Here is an 18,273-nt window from a genome sequence, read left to right on the forward strand (position 1 = left end):
AAGGACATCAATTGCCTATTAAATGAAAACACCTCAGAAGGAGCATTGGAACAGCACTATAAATAAAGACAAATCCAAATTATCATAATACAATAAACAGAAAACAGATGCAGGGAAGAAATGCACAATCCTTCTGGAACACAGGCAGTTTCCTACATTGTGAAATTTGATACCAACCTCAACCTGAGATTCCCAGTCCATATTTCCTTCCCAAAAGGAAACAGTGGGGAGAGCAGGACGTGTTTGATGTAAGCATCGAAGATACTGCGATCTCCCCCAGAAGGGCTTCCGTCAAATTCCTTCCTTAAGCTCTGCAGACACACTAAAACCTATGTTCAGCCCTACTTCTCCCTCTCTCCATTTAAATCCTCCAGCAAGCTCAACTTCCTGAGTGGTTTGCAACACTTGCAGGGCAGGTTGAGCAGGGAGTTACGTTCAGTGGTTCAGCTCTCAGTCCCTCTACTTGCCCTCTCTTAAATACTGAGACCTTAACCTTCACCGCAACCTCTCAAATCTTTTGAAGTTTTCCCAGCTGTACAATGATTGTTGAAAATCCACATTACAGATTCAGAATGCTCCTAAGGTAATTAATTTAATATTTCTAAATTCAAGTTATTCACTCTACCCCAACGTCTCCTGTCAGCAGTTGCTGTTTAACACACTGCCTTGCTACCAATTAAGGAGAATATATTTTGCCACCGTAATGGAGCACACTATTTCTTTTAGAAAAGTTCTGTGCCAGAATAGCTTTATGGAAAATTTCTACCTTCCCAACACTATAAACATCTGTTTTTAGAGCAAAAACTGTATGCCCCCACCATAGTTAATCTATTTCTTACACATATATTAATAGTATTTTCTCTCCAGTTACCATAAGCCACAGCAGCAACTTCAAGTTTTCAGTACAGATTTCCAGCTCTTCTTCAAATCTCCAAATTCTCCACTTGCTAAAACATGTACCTGTTTCAGCTTTACTTTCACTTGCCTTTCTGAGGGAAGGATAATCGAAATGAAATAATCTTCTCTTGTGATTTTTACACTGTATTTGTATCAGTTTACAAACAGCTACTCTTTAAAACTGATGACTCAGCCAGTAATTATTGGGAAATACAAGTATCATCTCAGAGAATTGCAAGCATTACACAGTATTCATTTTTATAAAATTACACCTTCAGCTGAGACCACATCAAAAGTTTATTTTCTCACAGAGAAAACTGGGCTAATCCAAGCCATTGGTGAAGTTTACATTCCCTCTCTTCTTCATGTTAGACCATCTTGCTGTCTCTTCCTGCCACACGATCCCATAAAATAAAGCTTTCTGCCCTGCCAGACCTCTCTCATGCAGTGCTGTCACTGATAGTCCTCCCTCATCCAGTATCACTGCAGACCACTGAGGGGCATGGGGGTGTTTAAATGTTTGAGCTGCTAGCCGGAGAGCAAGAGTGCTGTTCTTCATCTCTAGTAGGAACAACTACTCTGACTTTTTTAAAAATGCATTTTAAGAGTGCCACTCTGCAGACAGAAAAAAACCCAAATCTGTATGACTGACTGTACATTTTGAATTGAGTTATGATGTTAATGGACAGACTGCAATACTGCAAATCAATCAGCAGTCCCTCTGTGGTGGAGATTTGCCAGGGATGAGGCAACTATGACTTCTCTGGGCAACCTCTTCCAGCATCTCAACACCCTCAAAGTAAGTAATTTCTTCCTTATATTGAATGTAAACCAACTCCCAGTTTTGGGAGCCATTCTCCCTTTTTCTATCACAATAAGTCCTCGTAAAAAATTTGATTTTACAGAGCCAAAGATATGCAAAAAGAAAAGCAATATACTTGGTATATTATCTAATTGAGATCTTTTGTTTTGTAGCTATAAATGGACCAGCATCATTCTGTACAACACTGCAGTAAAAATATCACTAAGTATTCAAAATAAGTAAAACATATATCAAACAATCAGCTCGGACAGTGAAATTCTGGCATATATTAGTTGTGATCTACAAAGCGTAAAATTTCTAGCCTCTGCATCTGGCCAGGAAATGCAGTTGTCCTGTGCAGGTAACTGCTTTTGGAAACATAAACTAGCATATTAAAGATTACTATAAAATAAAGGCCCTGGAAACAAATATGTGTTATTGCAATTAACCAACCAATTTATTATAAAATAGTCTGCAACACAGAGAAGTAAAAAAAATAAAACCTTCAAGACAACTCATTGAGCCAAGAAAGTAAATAATTTTGTACAGAACATAATTTAATGATTCTTTCATCAAGAAGATGGGAGTGATGGAACATAACCAAGTAAATTACTTCAAACAGCCTACGGATTTACAAAAAACCCCAACAAACAAAAAACCCAAACAAGAAGGTACTAACAAAACTATCTGCTCTTTTAATGTCCTTGTATGGTACCTGAGAAACAGACATATAAAATTTCTGAATTAACTTGCTTTTGCCCACTTGACCAAAATAAATTACAGAGAAGTCACCTAAAGACATAGTATTTATTTTCAAACCTGAGAAAACTATGAAATAAACCTCAATCAGTTAGTCCAGGATAGCTTTGAAATCTTGACAAAGAGATGGTTCTGTCACTGCCTGCAGTAGTGCCACAGTATCCTCCGGGATCTTCCCAATTACCCGTCTCTTACCTACCAAAATATCAGAAACAATTCATTACAACTGCAAATAACTATTAATTCTGGTTTAGAGAAATGCTAATGAAGCAATGAAATCAATACTAGCTAAAACCAACTAAAAAGTTGAAACATCTGGAAAATGGGGACAAAAAAAAGCTACAATAAATTATGCTACTGTTCTTCCACACTTAAATCAGGCTAAAAAATAAAAAGATTCAAAATTGTATGTGAAAATATTAACAAAGAAAATCAAGGAGCAAATTCCTCCTACTTTCTGTTTTTCTAACTTTTTTTTGTTCGGATTTGAGAACTTCATTAAATTTTAAAAAGTAAATTTTGAAAGTTCAACAACTTTACCCACCAAATAAGGCCTTCCATTAAACCACAGTTACTTTGAAAGACTGAATGTCCCATCAATAGAAATACAGACAGTAAAAAGGACTTTTTACAGATTAGGAAGAACATGTAAAATCCTAGCAACAGTTTAAGTCCATCACTAAACAGAGTCGGCAAAATTGTCAATGGTGCAGAAAGCCAAAAGTACTCAATAAACATTTGCCCTGTATCTGGAAAGGAGACAGATGATGTATTTATATCTTATCATGATAAGGAAAGACTCTTGCTCCTTTCCCCACTGGTAATAACGGGAGGGATGTTAAACAATAACTCTGTTTTAAATACTTAACTCTGAAGAATGATGACAACTCATGACAAGCCTGATGTTGATATTTAATAGGTTTGGGAATAGCGGGAAGTACCTCCTCCCCAAAACCTATGAGCTTGATATTGATTGCCATGGAGTGTAATGGAAAGGTATGTGAATGGATACAAGAGAAAACCAAATTTATATCAATTCCTGTCAATAACATGATCTTACAAAGGTAATAGACTTTATGCAGCCAACACAAACTCCAAAATGACAACAAAAATTGCAGCTGATAAGTCAACACAAGGGCTTTTACCTTGTTTATCTCTATGCTGCAGATTACTGCAACATACAGAAATACTGAGCTAACTTCACAGGATCCCACCTGAAAGTCAGTGACTTTCCCATCACGACTACTGACATCTGCACATGCTACCTGATATCCAGAAGTCAAAACTTAAAATACCATGTTTAGAATTAGTTCTAATATCTCTACATAATGTTTAGTTCTCTAGTAACCTTCTCTACAAAATGATGTTCTGATTACAATAACATTACCCAGGACTAGTCTGGTGCAGGGCAAACAAAACGAACTTGTAACTGCATAGAAAACTATCAATATCTCTGTAAATGGATTTTAGTGTATGCCCAAAGGATCAGGACACTTAGGATTGTACTAAATTCAGAAGAAAATACAAATATAAACACCATGTACAATCAGGGACTGAAAAACAGCCTTCACCTATGCCAGAGACCTTGGGGATACAGAGATAATCACGCCCCTTTGCACCAAGGGTATGCATGCGACTCATCATCTCAAGATATCGTTGTGCAGCTCCACCAATTATTGTATCAACCCTTGCTGTACTGGTGGAACAGGGCTAGTGGAAGTACAGGTAAGATTTCAGGTGTCTATAAGCAAATGGAGAGATAGCATTTGAATTACTTGGACCCCAGCAATCTGTCAACCAATCACAGTGGAAGTTTCCATCCTAAAAGTTTCATAGTAAAGTCACAAGTCATAAGTTACAAGTCACAGTCTGCTAATTGTTGAGGCAGATGTTAAGAAAAGATTTCTGAAGCCTTAATCTCTCAGTAATGTGCTTGAAGTCTCACATTTCCAAAAGAAACTGGACTCTGTAGATAAAGAGTAAGTTGTCTTAACACTATGGATGTGAAGAATAGATTCTGCCTCACAGAAGTTAAGATTTATGAAAGAATAGCTGAAAATTACTCTTTTCAAGAGAACATTGTCACCGACTTTCTACAGACCTTTGGACTTTTCCTGCTCCACCACTGCAATACTCAGGAAGTACAATATTAATAGGTTTCCCCAGGAATTTAGGAAGAAAGATTATTCCCTTTCTCAAGGGCAATTCTCACTGCCAGAGCAGCCAACTGACAGTTGGTCAGCTTTCCCTTCCTGGGTTAGAAACTGCACAGAGTTAGGCCTGGACCACATGCAAGCTTCAGGTCAGTATTGCAGTTAGGCAAGCAGCTCTATGGGTACAGCAGAAGGAACCTACTGACAATTGCTCTTCAAACTGGGAAAACTTTGCCTCTACTTCCCAGCCAATCTTCCCTGACATCTGTGGTGATGTGCCTTTGTGGACAGCAGAGACCACTTTTACAGCTGATGCACACAGCCATGGAAGGTGAGATTCTGCTGAGCAATAAAGTTTCCTGGGGCTGTGCCTCCACCCTGAAAGTATTGTCAGATTAAACAGCAAAGCACAGAGAAGGATGAAGGAGCTTTGGCTTGGATTGTGGTCTGCCAGTCAAAGATCCCAAGAGCAAAACCTTCAGCATTATTGATGAAAACTCAAATGGATCTTAGAGAAGTGAGGCAGCTCCCAGAGAACCCACTGTCCTGGTTATGTCTATTGCATTCTCTGCTTCGTTCTTCAGTCGCTGTCCCCTCCACTCCTGCCCTGGTTTCTCAGCAGCAGTGAGCAGACTTAGGACCTCTGGTTTTGGTGTCAGTGAGTAACTCAGAAGGAGTTCCTCTGGGAAAGGCTGTTGGAACTCTGCTCCATACAGAAAGTCCATAGCTCGCAAGAATGTGGCTGGCAAAATCCAAACCATCAGTTTGTTTCCTGTAAAAGTGTGTCGTTTTGATACATTCACACTGCACCACCAAGAATCAGGCACTGCACTCCGGTGTTGCTAGAAGCCTTTGATATGGGAAGGAAATGCTTCCTTTCAAAAGGAGAGCTGCTTTCTTTTTGGGGCACTCGACCTCAGTGCAGCTATCAAAGGAAGCTTAGGATACGTTTCAAATCAAATAGGTGTTACTCTGGAATGTGACCCAAGAATTTCTTAGTCTTGTATAAGAAAACTGCCGAAGCAATGACTCATTCAGAGTGCAAATTAGAGAGTCAGGTTGAGAGTCCGGGCATCACTGCAGCTAAATTCATTAACAGTACTGGCTGCTTCTCTTGCTGCCGACTTTTAATATCTTAAAACTGAAAATTCTATTACTTATGGGGCTGTCCTACAGGCAGACTGCACAACTGTTTAAGGAAAGAGCTCCCCAGGGGCAAGGGACACAGTTTCCTTCACCAAATGGAAGTGTCAGATACACCAACACCACAACTCTTCAAGAATACACATGCAGTAGAGCCAGTGCTTCTGTTTCCAAGTGACCCTGGTGACACTTTTTTTGGGTAAGAGTTTAAATGTAGGAGGAGTTTATTTAATTGCCAGTTAATCTACATTTTTTTAAAACAGAAGCTTGAGCATTTGTATTTCATTTAGTTAAACCTGCTGAGAATACTTACATGATTAACACAGTCTTATTAAGCCTTCTGAAGTGTACAAGCTTACTGAGTGCCAAAAGTCAGCTGTCCTGTGAGAATAAGGCTCTAGAAAATGCAGTGCTAAAAGACATTTTAGTCTGCCTACTTATTCTTAGTAAATTCGAATAAAATCAGAAAGATTGTTAAGGTACATCTGAGAACAACATTTTAGGATTAGAAAACTTTAAAAATCCCTTAGTTTCTAAGTTTTGTTACAATTAACCATAGACAAAACTGCAAAAATAGCTGAATACTTACAGACTTTTAAAGATGTAAGCAGACATTTGTAAACAGCTTCATGATTTGACAGTTTGACAGTGAAGGCATGGTAGCAGAGCCATTCTGCTACATGAATAGGGAATATGCCAGATACATCTTTGTTACCTGCAGCAATCCCTAGAGATAGAAAAGGAAAATAATGTAACTGAAAATGATGAGCATTAAGAAGTATGTCTGATCTCTCCTCTCCTTCTATAAAACCACCCCAGGATTTTTTACTAGAAACCTGTGCAGTCAGTGAAGTCTTGTACATCAGCAGAACTAGTGCCTGAGACTCAATCTTCAGAAAACTGAGTTTAAGAAAAATGCACTGTGATTCTTAGCAGGCACTTCACAATATTAAATCCTGATCTTTATCCCAAAATCACACCATCAGACTGCACATTCAAGATGTTCTATTTGTCTAAAAAACACCCCAAACAAATCCAAACCCACTACTTCATTGCCATTAACATCCTATACCTGCATTTATTGTTTTCAGGACAGCATAGCAGCATGATGCAGTCTGAGAGATAATCCTTAGGAAGAAATGAGGATTTTTTCTAACTTGCTGGTTGAATGGAATTTGGAGAACACAGGCATGGAACCTGTTCACAAAAACAGCCTATTTAATCACAAGCCATCTGCAATTTCAAGTGAACCTATGACTAAATAGCTTAGGCACTACACAACATTTAAAAGCAAACATCAGTATTTAGCTGTATCAACACTGTTACTGCATGACACCTCTCCCATATATACACATTCCTGGAATGTCAGACATATATGATGTTTGTTTCTAAATTTTATGCTGAAAGATGATCTTGAAGCAATCTGCCTTGGTAACAGAATTCTCCTCTGAGGACAGCACAACTGTGCTGTGTGCAGGGAAAATTAAAATACCCATAGTCACCAATTCACAGACCACGCCAGCAGAGAACACCCACATGAGAGAGTGTGAGAGGAAGACAAAACAAAGCAAAACCCCACAATAAATGTAGACAAATAAAACAGACTTCCAAATGATTTCACAGACCAAGATAGTCAGTCCTTTGCCTATTTGGAAGCCAACTCCATAGAAATTATTTGTATTGTTTGCTTCCTTACGCCTGTGAAAATATTTTAAAACTGCTGACTTTTTTTACCTTCAGACTCTGACATTATAATCCTGCTTATGCTAAATATAGCCAATTACAATGTTGATTTTTAATTAATCAACAATGTATATACTTGTTTATTAAATTAACTCAGCATATTGCCATCACTTAAAGAAACTGTGACACTTTCAATATTTATAGGATAGACCCAAGTACCTGCTGCATAACAGGTCTTGGGCTGAATTAACCTGATATGCAGTTATTAGGGTGGACAGTCATTTAAATAACCTATAAAGGCCACTGTTAGAATGTTACCATAAAACCAAACAGAAGTAACTAAGTGATCACATCTATCAGAGAAAAATTTTAAAAATCACCCACAACACAAAAGTTTAAGAGCTGGACACATCAGTGCTGTACTAGACAAACCCAATTACACTTCTTGGACAAAGAATATAGCTTGAATGTGGACCAAGACGAATTTAAGAACAAAATCAAAATGTCCCTTTGTAACAAGTGTGAGCATAGCAAAAGAGCGACATCTGATTTCTGTGAAGAGTGAAGAACTTCTAGCATATTTTCTGTGTTAAAGCAATAAAACCCCAATTACTTGCTGCTGCCAATCATTCAAAGTTTCCAATATTCATAGTTGAGTCTTTTCTTGCAACTTACTTATTAATTTTGATTTCTTTCCCTTATCTTTGTTTAAAACATTCACTTCCTCTGCTGATCAAGCCCAGCTCACAAATACCAAGATATTACCAGCTAAGGAGTAATTAAAACATTATCAGCAATAAGAAACTGCAATTAACTTGGTAGAATGAAACCTCACTTTACCTAAAGTTATACTGGTCAAAGTTCTATATGACTTAACAGATACAAAGTTCTAACTGATCTAAATATAAAATGGCTAATAAGGCTTCTTGTAATACTCCTGAAGCAAAACAGACTGGTTATTTTGAGGTCAGCTGTCAAAACCAAGACACTGAACATCCATTTGAAGTATCACTTAAACACACACATCAAATATATTCCTGTATCCTAAACCTAACCGTATTACTTAAGAACAGTGTTGAAACAAGAATAATTTGACCTACTACTGACATTTACTACTGCATACATCACACACACATATATAGACACTGCACACTTACATAGCATACTTTTTTCTAATTCATAGCTCCTCCATGTGTCAAGAAAGAGTAATGAAATACTAACACCTTCTTCAGAAGACAGTGACCTACCTGTAAGCCTGGAGTAAAAATATCTTGTAGATGTTAATGAGAACTGTTCTAAGGCTGTTGATCTAGAACAGAAACAGAGCCATAAGAATATTTTAGTGTCATAACAGGATTTGTTGAAGATCTAGACAAAAAGCATTTTATTGTAAACTTTAAAGACTTCTTTTGTGCAACTAAGTTAACAATGTTGTGAAGGATCACTTCTGGAACCCAACATTGTATTTGATGTCATTTCCCGATTATGTGGATTTCCTCTCAAAATAAACTTTCATGTTAGAACTCAAAGCAGTTTTAATGGTCTTCATCACGTATTACAATATTGCCAAACATTCATTTTCATATTCCCACCTGTAAATCAAGAAATAAACTATGACATTTCAGTTTAAGGACTGCACTCAGTTTGTATTTCATGTTTTTCCCAGCTGTTATATTTGAATTGAAGGAAAGACTTGATCTGATGGAAGTACAGGTGTAACTAGAAAAAAAAAAGTAAAAAAGTAATTAAACTCGATGGGCTAATAGACTAAATTAAATTCTGTAAAGTGAGCCTCATTTAACTTCCCATGTTACAGAGACTTCCTGCTAATTAATGAGCCAGTAGCTAAAAGATGACCATAATTAAATTCAATATTGAAAGAGACTAGGCCCTGTGGTATTAAGGGTATTAGCTAAGGGCTGACTTCAATTCCTCAGGGCTGAAAATTTGACCCTGCTAAAAAAGCCAATGCAATAACTTTAAAAACAAACTAAATATATTTCTTAAACACATTGTCTACCCAGAACATTATTAATTGCTCCAGTGACAATCATCTTATCTATATCTATGATCCATGAATGAAGGAGCTTAGGCTTGAAGCCACCTTAGTTACTGGAACAACCCTGATGTCCCAGCTACTTAAATCAAGATTAGCAAAAGCAAAGGTTTGAAACACTGTGGTGGGCTTAGCAGTGCTGGGTTACTGGTTGGACTATCTTAAGGGTCTTCTCCAACATAAACAATTCTATGATTTTATGATTCTGATTAGTGTCTCCCAGACCAGCAGCATCAGTACCCTTTTCAACATAAATTGTTTCTTTCAAGAACTCAGCAAGCAAATAAATATCTTTGGCTGTTGATTTTTGGTCCTTTGCTATGGGAAACCATGTCATATAAATTCCTTTCCTAAAATGACCAAACTTTTCTGTTTAGGAAAACTACTGAAGAACTTTACCACCCTATCAGTGGAAAACCTCCTCCTAATTTTCCACTTAAATACTTAGGGGCTGCTTATACCAAAAATGGTCAATAATGCAGCAATATTATCCTTGAGTTTAAACAGTCCTTTCTTTTCAAACTTTAGTAAATGTCTAATGCCATCTCTAATAGTCCATGTAAAGGATCTACACAGTTTTTCAGTAGGATACATTATCCTGTCCTGAGTTCTATGCCACTTCAGATTGTTTTGTCTAAACTGTCAAGGTTGCCAGTTTAAAGAGAAGTTCTCTTCCCCACACATTCTTTTCCATCTGAAATGTACCAGAGGGAACACCTCGGATGTCAAAAAGATTGCTAGTCCCTCTACTCTATATCAAATTAATCCCAATCTCTTTTGCATTTAATTCAACTAGACCATTCCCAACACCCTTGTGCTTCTCCCACTATGCACAAGATACTAGAAAGCTGACACTGGTGTGTACAACTTTATTTACCTGGAGTAATCGCAGTAAACCTCAAGTGTTTTTATATCTAATAACAAACCACACCACGGGATCAAACGACAATCTGGCAGCTGTTTAAATTGGGAACATCCTGGGATATCATCAACAGGAAAATTCACCACTGTCTTATTTGGGTTTATTAAAAGGCCGTACTCAGGAATACCTGATGTTAAAGTCCTAAAACAGATATAAACAGTTAGGCTAAGCCCCTGCAAGCAAAGCAGACAAAAACTGGCACCATGCTGCAAGACACAAGATCTTGAATAAAAGGGCAGAAATCAAAGAATAAAGGGAATCACAGCCAATTCTTCATGTTAAGGAACACAGCTAGAAATAAAGAAAGTGAAGATATTTGAGATAAATAAAAACATAAAATAAATAAACTTGAGGATTATGGAAAACATTTACAGATTAATGCAAATTAAGCACATCAGCCACGCAATACTTGAGACAAGCTGTATGCACCACACTCACAGAAACCTCTGAAACAAAAATCACTGGAAAAAGACAGATGACAAGTTATTGGTTTTGGAGGTTAACAAAACCAAGGAGAATCTATATAACAGGAACCTCACTTATCCGATGGAAAGTTTTGAACTTTGAGGTGAACATTTTCCCTAAGAAAGTTTTCACTGCCAGATTTCAGCACTGCCTGCTGATTACCTGATACATACTGTATCAGCAGTGTCATGGACAAGGAGCAGTTTGTCTTATTTGGCAATGTACTTAAGTGCAGGCTTCATCCTTTTAAAGAGAGGAAGAGGTATGCTCTTCTTCTTGGGAAGTTATAGTCTTAATGCTATCTCCTCAAAACTAAGTTATTGAGTTTCCCAGTTCTAATACTACATAAGGAAACACTGGTACTACTGCATTTGTGGCAGAGAGCTCATAGGATCTGATCTGTAAACAGTTCTGGAAATCTCTCACCAAAAACGCTACTTCTCTACAGAAAATCAACATAGCTGGTACAGAAGTTGATACAGAACAAAGATGCAGACAACTTCAAAGGGCAAGAAGGACAGTATCTGCACTGCTACTCAAGTGACATGGTGCTGAAAAGATGTTACAGAGATTAATGGCTTGAGGCCTTCACTGTTAGTTTATTGTTCCCAGAACTGTAAACCCAGAGATCTCTAGAAATTTCCTTCTGTTCTGATAAGGAAATGAGGACAAATAAAGTCTTCAAAATATACTATCCACTTATACTTCAAACTGTACTTAATTGATTGCTCCATTGCCTTTCAGGCTCACAACTTTCTGACTGCATCTTTCTGACAACTGAAAAGCATGATGCAACTGACTACACTGCACACACTACACTTTTCTTCAAGACCTGTCCTCTGGATCCTTTAAATTGATTTTGGCACCAGCAGAACTCCCTTAGAACTGACTGTACACTCCTATCCACAGTAACCAGGAGCCTCTTCTGAGACTCAAATTTTAAAGAAAAGGTAGTTCTGAAGCACAATAAGAATTACTGTTTTAAAACTTCTGTGTGACCTACATAATACCATGCTACCGGTATCTTCAGATAGGCATCATGGAATATTAATAACCAGAAAATTCTTAGCAATATTGGATCAGACAAGAGCTACATTTCTTCCCTGGGAACAGAAAGCAGTACCACGAGAGCCCAATAAAAAATATTTTGAGAATGCAAATAAGACATCTCAAAAATTTAAGAGAAAATGGTTTTGATAGACAACTGTTAGCTGCCTTGGTTAGGCTGCAATACTAATTTTTGCTTGAAGCTCCATCAAGGTTAGTAGGTAGGTCCCTAATTCAAACTTAAGCAGGAATAGCCCAGTATGTAAACTGCAACAGACTGTTAACTGGCTATCAAGAAGGCAGTTTTAGGATTCTTCCCAAGCACAGGCTACTACCAAGGACTCCAAAACAGCCCACCGATGTGCATAAAGATGAAAAAGAATTACGTAAAAGGCAATAATGCTTACTGCTTTGAAGACTATGACTCTAATAGCATACCTTAGAAAAGTTCTTGCCTTCATTATATGTGGTGTAAGCAGCAAAAAATCATCAATGAGACGTATGAGAACGCTGTAATCAAGAAGAAATGAATGTTAGATTTTTCAGTACATAATCTTTTCAAAGTTTTTTCATACACTTGAGAGCAACAATTTGCCTGCCTATTTTAATTCACAATATGGTAGAGGCTGATATGAACTCCAAATTGAGACTCATGAAGAAATTCTCAGTTTTGCTTCTTTCCTAAACAAAAAGGAAAAAAGTAAATTAAAAAGCAATGAGACTGGCTAGATGAAACATGAAGGAACTTAAAACACACAAACTATTCCACAGTGGCTTCCCAGGGGTTTATGTTTTTCCAAGAGACAATTTCCAGTCTCTTTCTCTAGAGGACAAAGTAAAGAGGTGCTAGACCAGGTACACAAGTAGATTCTTGATGGGCTCCAAGTCTATCTTTGTTTACCACGTAATAACTTGTTTATGAAGCTATAGCTTGAATGTAAAACAGAATACTATCTACCACTGTAAAGGCTGAAATTCAGACCCCAAGCATGTCCATATCTTTCTGGTAAATCTTGCCTAGCAGATCACAGAGAAGTAGCTCTGGAGATGATGACTTACAGCCTCATCTTCAAAGCAAGAGTACTGCCATCACTATGGTCAGATCAGCTGCACCTTGGCCCAGCCCAGTCAATAACCACCTTATTCTTCTGACTTAAAGAAAAAATTAAATTATCAAGATCATTCAACAGACACCTAAGCAACATTCTAAAATCTGCTCTATATAAAGACAGCTGCTGTATTAAAGAGTGCATTCTTCTGAACTTCTTCAGTTTCATAATCTCCATTTTGTAGACAACACCCTTTGAAAGCAACAGACAGCTTTTCAGACTCACATCAGAACATCCTCAAAAGTCTGTAAGAACTACTACTTTTGTAGGGAAATGTTTAAAATTCTGACACCCAGCAAGCTTCCCAAGAAGAGACATCAGACAGATGCACTTATCTGGAGTATTCCCACAGTCTCTTTCATTCTTTTGGGGAAGAACTCACAGCAATAAAGGGACATGTCTGAACAGACGTTTCAGGGTCCAGCTCATGACTAAATAATCTAGGATTCAATTGGGGATCTGTTCATACAAAGGTAAAAGGAACTTTCAAAATTTTTACAGCTAATAAAGAGGTAAAGCTTTTATCAGGCTAGCTTTCTGTCAAGCTCCTAAGGACCAAGCACATGCAGGGCACAAAGACTGAGAGAAAATTTACCAAAAAACACACAGGGCTTCAAACAAGAACCAACATACCCCATAAAAAATCTGCTATAAAGCTCTGACCTTGATAAAATGTTAAGATTTACTAACAATGGATTGAAAAGCCCTCAGGCAGAAGTCTGAAGTATCAGAAAGTCTGTAACAAACATCTTGTCTTGTCTAGGGTGAAAAAAGACCATAGATGATGTGGGAATGAGTGAGGCATAGCCATAAACTTCTGAGAAGTACAAGAGCAGCTTGTAAGACTCCTTACAGCATCCCTAAATACAGTGCTCTAAGAATAAATCTCCTACCAAAGATATAGGAAAGCCTCTCTGCATTTTCTTCTCAATCTTGTAATAAGGAAATTCTCCAGAAAAAACAACCACTATTTCACTGAAGCTGCAGAGATGTTTGTGTGCACCACACTCCTAATGAAGTTGGAAATCCTTGAAATTCAAAACTAAATGTCAGAAAATGACTAATACATATACTACATATTATGAATTACTATAACAGAGCACAGAACAAAGCACCCCTACCCATCCTGCTTTATTCCAGAGAGCAATTTGTTTTCCATATCTCCATAGAATAAGCTGCAAAGTAAGGTTGACAAAATGGAGCCCTGTGGAATTCCACAGCACTGCAGGTAGTACCTACCAAAGAAAAGGAAAAAAAAACACTCAAAACATGCAACAAGATCACAATAGCTGTTAAATATTTTTTCCAAGTATAACATAAGAAATATACTTTATGTTTTCCAGTTAGTCTTAAATTTTTCTGTTCTTTTTTCCAAGAATCTACAGAGATCTAGTTTTAACTTTAATAGTGAAAAAAACCTCATTAATACACACACTCCTTCCGTATTAAACTCCAGGAGATAACTGCCATTAAATGAAAGAACTTGTGTAACTGATCTCAAATCACAAGGCCTCCTTCTGCCACAGAATAATACTTCATTGAAGTTTTTTAATTCTTTATGTTACATCTTACCATGACAGCTTCAAGAGAAGTATTCTTACACATAAAACGAAGTGCACTGGGAGAATTTTCTATGCTGGCATCAACCAAATGGGTATGGCTCACAAAACCCAAGAGAATTATTTTCACATTATTTTCTTTGAAGCAGTGAGATACTATAATGTCCTTTTCACCACTATTACATGAATGACTTGGTGAAGCTGAAGAGAATAAATTCAGACTACATACTACTTTTGAGCACTGATCCTACCTGTATTTTCAGCCATCTGAAAATACTCCTTGCTGCAATTTTATTTTTGTTAAATGTATCAAATGATATTATAAGATTCCTTAGAGGTCCCCAGCTCAATAATCTGCATTTTTCTCAAAACACCAAGTTAATGTTGACTGTGTTTTTTTAATGAGAAAGAGTCTATTTATTTACTGAACATATGGGGTTTTTTTTGGACAAAGAAGAACAAGCTACTTAAAAGGGATAAGTTAATTTCAGGACCAACAGTATTTTTCCAGTCAAGTTGGGACTGAACTTGGAAGCGTGAAGCTGGTTTTGTCAGGGTGTGCTTTATCTGAAACCATTAAAATTCCATTAAATATACTCATGTTGGTTAGTCATTATTAAAGTATGCCACAAGAGCATTCTTACGATCCTGCCAAAGGGAGCGTAAGCACCAATGATAGAAAAAAATATAAACATACTTCCATGTGACTCCTTGAGAGCATTTCTCAGTCTCCCTCACTCCTATGAGATTCTAAAATAAATATTCTAAAACAAAGGTATTTTTCCAGAGCAAGAAGCTATTCAATCTAATATAAATCACTCTGAATTTACAAATAATGATCATGTAAGTACTTCCTTTTTTAGACATAGTACATATTTGCCACCTAGAGGCAAAATATAAGTATTAAGTTAGTATCTCTACTAACACAAGAAGAAATCTGCATCACTACCTTTTGTAACATCTCAATCTTAATTTTGGAGTTGTCAATAATTTAAATTCCTATTGATACTACCTTTTATTTTTATTGCAACTTGCCAAATAGCAAAACAATTGCACTACAGGGAAACGACTGACAAGGCTTTTGCATGATTGCTTGGATGTTATTCTTGATTTTGCTCACCACTATGGAGCTCATCATTTTGAGGTATATTTCTTTGGAATTACACTTGCAGTTTTAAATGAAGGTTATTCCACATTCTATGAAATAATACATTATGAAGGTTATTCCATATTCTACAGAATAATGCATTGTAAATAGTTAACGTCATCCAGGTAAGGAAGAGAAATTTTATTGAATATAAAGTTGACTCTTCATGCTTTTTTAGAGCTTAAACCAATACACAATTTTCTCATTAATATGAAATAAAAAAATCTTTAAAATATAGCTATCAAAGAGTCAAATAAGGGCATCCTCTTAACAGAAAACAAACAAATCAACCAAGCATGCTATATACAGAATAACTAGTTTCTTTTTACCTGTTCCTAATCTTCAGGATGCTGTTATGTATCATTTGAAGGAAAAAATTAAACAGGCTGGAACTTGTCTCTTGGAAAGTTAAACTCTAGAAAGGTGACAAAACAAAACAAGATTTGAAATTAAAAATACACTATAACTTTGAAGATACACAAGTATTTAAAAAAAATAGATTGTAGCAGCTCAGACCCCTAAGTAAGTGAAAAGACAAACCCTAAAGCCAAGATCTGAGCATACATGCTAAAAAGCTGCTCACATCCAACAAGCTAATTTTTGTTGGATGTTGGTTTTTGGGTTTTTTGGGTTTTTTTTTGCGTTAGGAGAAATCAAATACAACATCTAAGGCCACTTTAAGTGCTGGCATATTACAACATATAAGACTTTGCTCTTTTGGCTACTTTCTATTCTGTAGGACAATTTCTTTATGTCACAATATCTATGATTTTCAAAGTCTTGATACACTCACTTGCCCATTCTGCTGCAAAACACACACTTCTCCAGCTATTACCAACACTTCCATGCACTGCTGTCCACCCAATATTTATGGAACATTTTGTTAAAAATTATAAGACAAAAAATCCATTTATAACAATTTAAATACCCTTAACAATGACTTAATTCAAATTAAAATAAATTACTTACTACTTGCATAGATCAGACAGCAGACAAATGCACCCAGCTTTTGAAAGAGCCATGCAAGATCACGATTACTTGCATTGAAAAGACAATGTGATGTACCAATGGTACAACACCCAGCCTGACATGACACTTTTCTCAAAATATTTTGTTCTTTTAAGATAATAACACACAAATAGTTTTCAAACATAAAATATTTTAAAATAGTACGCTGCTACTCATGCAATATCTCACATAGTTCTCCAGTTCTCTCATAGTTCTCTAAATCAGTTTGAAAAAGGTAACAAAATGTACTTAGACACGAGAGATCCAGATAGTTTCCATTTTCATCCAGGTATTCATTAGACTTTCTTATTTTTGTAAGATCCTGGAATTGTACACCAGCCACACCATACATTCTACTCTTATATCCACAGATACACAAGATCATTTCACTTGGATGTTACAAATCACCTTCTGGCAACTTTGTCATTTTCCACTGCCAGGTTTAGAGAAGAAAAATTTAAAGAGGAATTACTAGCCTGAAAGAGCATAACTGTCTGCTCATTTGACGCTTGGGAAATCTTGGAGGTTGTTATTATGGAACACCATGATTCCAAGCAAGGAAATGCATGAAGAAATTGTCCGAGTCTATCACTTATTTCTATGCCTTTGTCACGTTCCTTGCACAAAAGGAAATCTTGAGAACACTTGTATCACAAAAATTAAAACAGAATGATGCTTGCTTCTTGCAAAAAAGCATCAGTTGGAGTAAATTGAAAATACATGTAATTTTAAACTATACTTTAATTCACTGAAAGCAAGAAATCACTTTAAACAACAACTTAAAGAGTTGATTTTGTTTGCATTTGATTTGTGTTGCACTTAACTCCCCTAAAGAAGAGTTCATTCTCATCAACCTTGACAGGTAATTCTTAAAAACAGGTTTTTTTTATTTTTAACTAGGCACAAAATAAGATCTTAAAACAAAACAAACAAAGTCGTGCAGTTTGCTAGTCAAGATCCCATATCCTTAGTTACTTGTCTTGCAATACATTTTGGTCATTCTTTCTTCCGTATGTTTTGGAAATAGGAAGTGTTGATGCCCGCTTATACTAGATAATTTCTCATTTGAGGACTGTTGCAAGAAACAGTGAAATTAGGAAAGGAAGAAAAAAACACTGATTAAAATAAAAGTTTTATAAAATAATGAGAAAGTCTAGGAAAAGTCTAGAAGGATTTTTTCCAGATTTCTTGCCTGGTGCACTCCTCCCACTAAACACTCAAGTCTGTTACAAACATCAAAGAAGAGATGATGAAAGTCTTTCTGCAGAAGGTGTTGGTTACCTAGATGAGAAGTAATGTCACCATATAATATGTACATACAAGTAAAAACCCCAAGCTTGCCCTAATTCTTCTGTAGTTTTCTTTTACAGTTGAAAAGAAACCTCACAATACTTACCTGTTCAACTACTATTGCATTTTGTAATGAGGCATTCTCCTGAAGCTGGGACACAAACTGCTTCATGTCTGGCATAAAGTCCTTGAAAGTAGAAACCTGTATAATTGTTTAAATTGTAAAGAAACAA

General features: G+C 36.5%; 1 protein-coding gene across 1 annotated transcript in view; it reads right to left on the bottom strand.

Annotated features, from left to right (window-relative positions):
• Positions 1–2,152: 2,152 nt before the first annotated feature.
• TERT (telomerase reverse transcriptase) overlaps positions 2,153–18,273 on the bottom strand; it is a 30,237-nt gene continuing 14,116 nt past the window's right edge. Inside the window, exons 7-16 of the mRNA XM_088171831.1 lie at positions 18,147–18,242; positions 16,072–16,157; positions 14,158–14,271; positions 12,366–12,437; positions 10,371–10,556; positions 9,030–9,156; positions 8,685–8,746; positions 6,827–6,951; positions 6,344–6,481; positions 2,153–2,653 (exon numbers count right to left, since the gene is read on the bottom strand). Of these exons, the coding sequence (XP_088027957.1) occupies positions 2,550–2,653; positions 6,344–6,481; positions 6,827–6,951; positions 8,685–8,746; positions 9,030–9,156; positions 10,371–10,556; positions 12,366–12,437; positions 14,158–14,271; positions 16,072–16,157; positions 18,147–18,242 (1,110 nt within the window). The 3' untranslated portion in view covers positions 2,153–2,549. The remainder of the gene's footprint in view (positions 2,654–6,343; positions 6,482–6,826; positions 6,952–8,684; positions 8,747–9,029; positions 9,157–10,370; positions 10,557–12,365; positions 12,438–14,157; positions 14,272–16,071; positions 16,158–18,146; positions 18,243–18,273) is intronic.

This window comes from Sturnus vulgaris, chromosome 1 (assembly GCF_052056855.1).
Source record: "Sturnus vulgaris isolate bStuVul1 chromosome 1, bStuVul1.hap1, whole genome shotgun sequence".
Lineage (NCBI taxonomy): Eukaryota > Metazoa > Chordata > Aves > Passeriformes > Sturnidae > Sturnus > Sturnus vulgaris.